General features: G+C 42.8%; 1 protein-coding gene across 1 annotated transcript; it reads left to right on the top strand.

Moving 5' to 3' along the window:
• Positions 1 to 777: 777 nt before the first annotated feature.
• Positions 778 to 3,401, top strand: lsm14b (LSM family member 14B). The gene is made up of 8 exons (XM_068598244.1): positions 778 to 898; positions 1,028 to 1,191; positions 1,313 to 1,442; positions 1,576 to 1,770; positions 1,948 to 2,031; positions 2,134 to 2,292; positions 2,723 to 2,858; positions 2,975 to 3,401. The coding sequence occupies exons 1-8, from the start codon at positions 778 to 780 to the stop codon at positions 3,159 to 3,161; spliced, it is 1,176 nt and encodes a 391-aa protein (XP_068454345.1). The 3' UTR covers positions 3,162 to 3,401.
• The last annotated feature ends 665 nt before the right edge of the window (positions 3,402 to 4,066 follow it).

Below are 4,066 nucleotides of genomic sequence, written 5' to 3'. Positions count from 1 at the left end.
TTGGATCTCACCCTCGGTGACGCGACCCCCGCCGGGCGCTGTGATTGGCTCTTCGAGGAAAATAAAGCTCCGAACAAATGGTCGCGAGCTGCAGTTTGAAGTGTCAGCTCCGTCTGAAAACAACGACACCGCTCACAGAGCTTCCCTCTGGTGGGATTTTATCGCACCGAGGACACTCTCGCAGAGAGCATTTGTACTGTACGACACGCCTTTACATATACACACACAGTATCGAAGCATTTCGTATCTATCTGACTTTATTGTAGCCGACTCAAAATGGCTGCGTTGTTGTTGCTATTATATATTTTTTCACCGGGAGAACAGTGGCAGCTGCTGCTGCGCTCGCACACAGAGCAGCAATGTTAAGCAGGCTCCTGTGGATGATGTCAACTAAACTAGTATTACTAGATGTTAACTATTGATAGCGCAGATCAATAATAATCAGTTTATATAGTTGTGCGGCGTGAAGCTAATGGCTTCTTGACACAACAGTAAATGTAGCACCTTGTTTTAAATGTTATCAAAATTAATTGTCACAATAAAAGTAGCACACACCCTAAATAAATAAACACAAGCGTCAGTCATTCTAAATATCCTACTTCATGAGTCATAAATGACTAGCAGAGTAACTGACATGATTTGACGTTATTAGCCAGGTGTGTAAAAATCTCAATCAGGGGGCGTGGCTTAAAGTCAGCCACGGTCGCCAATAAAGCCTTTCCGGTTGCTCCTACCTTGAATGTTGCCACCTGAGTTTGTCTTGAACCCTCTCGAGCCATGAATTCATCAAAGCCGTACATTGGTTGTAAAATAGGGTTGATTTCAAAAGCTCAAAATCGTTATGAGGGAATTTTGTACACAATTGACAAGGTGAACTCCACAGTTGTGTTGGCGAAAGGTGAGTGGTGTGGGCCTCAGTTTGGTGGCCTGTTGGCAAGTCCAAATATAACATGTTGTCCTGAAGTTCTTTTCTGTAGACTACTCAAGATGGCAGCACAACCGAAGCGCATGTATTTCTATTCACAAGTCAAGTGTTTTGGAACGGAGGGACGACCCACCGACAGACCGATGGCGCCCAAAGACGACGTCTACGAGTACATCACTTTCCGGGGAAATGATATTAGGGACATCACGCTGTGTGAAGCTCAAAGATCTCACCACGGCCTACCACCGGATCCAGCAATAGTACAGGTATGCAAAAAAAAAAAAAGATTGGTTCACATCTGGGCAGTGGAGAGAAAACACAAGAGGACAAAGTATATGAAGACTTGGGCTGTGTGTGTGTTAAATTGTTTTAACTTGTTTTGTTCAGTCAGCCAGTGTAGGCTCCCCAGGTGTGTACTCGGCTCTTGGACCATTTAGCCCTGTTAGGATGTCCGCCTACAACCAGCTGGCTGCCAGCTCTCTGCTTAACCAACAGTATGCTGCAGCGCTGGGCCTTGGTAAGTCAATGTATTTACAATGCATGTAATGTATTGTTGGTCAACCATAAACTCACACCCCTTAGTGACACTCATTGCCTTTTTTTTTTAAGTAGGTTGTTTGCATACTCCAGTATTTGTTTTTCCCATGCAGGGTCTGTACTTCCTGGTTTACATGTCAGAAGAGGCCCAATGGTGGAAAAGGGTGTTCAAACCCTCCATGTGGATGGATCCAGGCAGATGGGAGGCTTGACTGCATCCCAGGAGCGACTGATGCAGTGGGAGAGAAGGAGGCCCCAGAGGCCCAGAGGAGAGAGTCCCCAGACCAGAAGGGGCACCGGAGCCAGCAGTAAGCATACAGAGTTGCAGTGATGAAGAGCAAAATAAAATGTTATGTTCACTCATGTACTGTAAAGAGTCACTCTGTCTGGGCGGGAGGGGCTTCAGGAAATGTCTATCTGTGCAATTGCGAGCAAATTTTAAGTGTTGAGTGTAAAATGATTTTTTTTTTTTTTTTAAATTTAAGTGAAGGCCGGCCCAGGTGTACCCAACACTCAGCAGGAAGCTCAACAGCAGAATTATGAAAACAGGCCACCCCCTAGAAGAAAAGGTAATTGTCCAAAGAGTGAATGTTTGAAATTTTGTGGATCCAATAAGACAAGTCTCGATTAACATTCAATGCATTTTTTTTAAATTTTTTTTTTAAATTAAGGAGGAGCTCGGCGGCGCAGAAACCGCAGTAGAGGTCAGCTGACTGTGGCTAGCGTTCCACCTGCCATCCTTAAGTTTGACACAGACTTTGATTTTGATTCCTCAAATGCAAAGTTCATTAAGGAGGAGCTGGAGAGGGAGGTGCGGGACAGCATGAAAGGTGAGCTCATCAGCCAGTGTGTCAAAGTGATCTCTTTTTTTTATTCATTTTTTATTAGTTTTTCCTTTAAAAGCCCACATGGACAGGTTGAACCTTAACGTTTCATGCACGTATTACATGCACTTACTTAAATCTCTCAAACTGTATATTGGCTGTGTCGACTGACACTTGTTTTGCCTTTTCAATAAAAGTGCTATAGCTTGTTTCCCTTTCAGCACAGGTCGTTGCATTATAACCAAAAACAAACGTTTAACCAGGATGTGAGACTTCATAAAGCCAGATCTGCTACATGCTCGGTATGAGATGTCTAATGATTTTGGATGGTGCATAGATAAAACAGGAGTTGAACGTCCTGAAGAAGAAGAAACACGTTGCTAGGTCTTCCATAGCGTTCTAAACTTCCAGTTGACTTCCACGTCTCCGTCCACAGATGAAAATGAAGAGGTAGACGAGAAGGAAACGGAGGAGTTGCTCCCGACTGAAAAGGATGATCCCTTCGGCCCAAAATGCTACTACGACAAAGCAAAGTCTTTCTTTGACAACATCTCGTCTGATAATAAATTCAGGTGAACGTGTGGTCTTTTTTATTTTATTTTTTTAATCCTCAAAATGCAACCGCTGTTCTTCCTGGATGTTGAGCTACAGGCGTGTGCCTTTTTGGTCTGTCCAACGACTGTTTCAGGCAAACGTGGGCAGAAGAGCGGAAGCGCAATCTGGAGACTTTCGGGGTCCCGGGACGGTTCCTGAGGGGCCAGGGCTTCAGAGGAGGCTATGGACTCAGAGGACGGGGCATGAGCCAGACTGACTCTCCTTACAGGACCAGGCTCTCGGCTGGAGAGGTGCTGCCTCGACGCCTTGCTTATGTCTAACAAATGGGACTGCTGCCCATTATGGTGATGATCAGAAAAAGTAGCTCTGTCACATGTATATTTTTCTTTCTCCATGAGGCAGAAATTCTGCCCCATACAGCCAGGATTGGGTTATTATTTACTTCATATTATTTTGTAATTTGGCCCCATTTTAAATATGGATGCGTGCCTTGCTGAATGGTCCAGCTTCTTTGACTAATTGGTTTCCCTTCAGAATATTGTCCTGGAGTTAATTTTTTATTCTTTACCTCATTTAAGTGTTTTTGGTTTTCTGCTACTTGGAAGAATTTTACTCCCAAACGTGTATTGGTTTCTTGTTTAAAAAAAAAAGGAAAAAAAAAAAAAAAAAAGCATCTGGCTTTATCTCCTGAGTACATTTATGTAAATGTTAAACTGTGAATATTAACCTAAAATGAACTAAAGTGAAATGTATTTAAAGGCTGAAATGTTGTGCTTTGACTTGTTTGTCGTATTGAATAGGACAAGCAGACAGACGTTAATAAACTGGAACTTGCTGGTGAACTCTGCTGCGGCACATCATATTGTTGTATTCGTCCGTTTTGTGTACAAGGGAGCTTTACACCTTTGTTTGGACCATTCTGATGTGTGAATTATAACTAAGTACATTTGCCTATTTGAGTTTCTTGCGCTTACTTGAAAATTACAATTGTGTGCTTCTTGTACTTATCCAAGTTGTCAAATAAATGCACTTTTGTCAGATGGCTTTAGTTAGGCCTGCGAGTTACTGAGATTACAATTCATTTAGATTATTTTTTTTCCCTTCTGACAAATGGCATTTGTCACACTGACCAATCTGCAGAAAATGAACCTACTTTGTCCAAGCAACACACTGCTGCAACATCTGTCAATTAAACGGGTGCACAAAATGAACATGTAATCTAAAA

The sequence above is a fragment of the Clinocottus analis genome, unplaced genomic scaffold, assembly GCF_023055335.1.
Source record: "Clinocottus analis isolate CAN_PGR_092001 unplaced genomic scaffold, fCliAna1.0.p SCAF_4, whole genome shotgun sequence".
In the NCBI taxonomy this organism is placed as follows: Eukaryota; Metazoa; Chordata; class Actinopteri; order Perciformes; family Cottidae; genus Clinocottus; species Clinocottus analis.
The sequence above is the reverse complement of the archived record's forward strand: the minus strand, read 5'-3'. Positions and strand labels throughout refer to the sequence as shown.

What these genes read in the sequence shown, in the direction of transcription:
- lsm14b (XM_068598244.1), top strand. Translation starts at nt 778, where the DNA reads ATGAATTCATCAAAGCCGTACATTGGTTGTAAAATAGGGTTGATTTCA. An exon ending in CACAGTTGTGTTGGCGAAAG is followed by an intron (nt 899 to 1,027) that starts GTGAGTGGTGTG and finishes TCTATTCACAAG; the next exon opens with TCAAGTGTTTTGGAACGGAG. An exon ending in AAGGGGCACCGGAGCCAGCA is followed by an intron (nt 1,771 to 1,947) that starts GTAAGCATACAG and finishes TTTAAATTTAAG; the next exon opens with TGAAGGCCGGCCCAGGTGTA.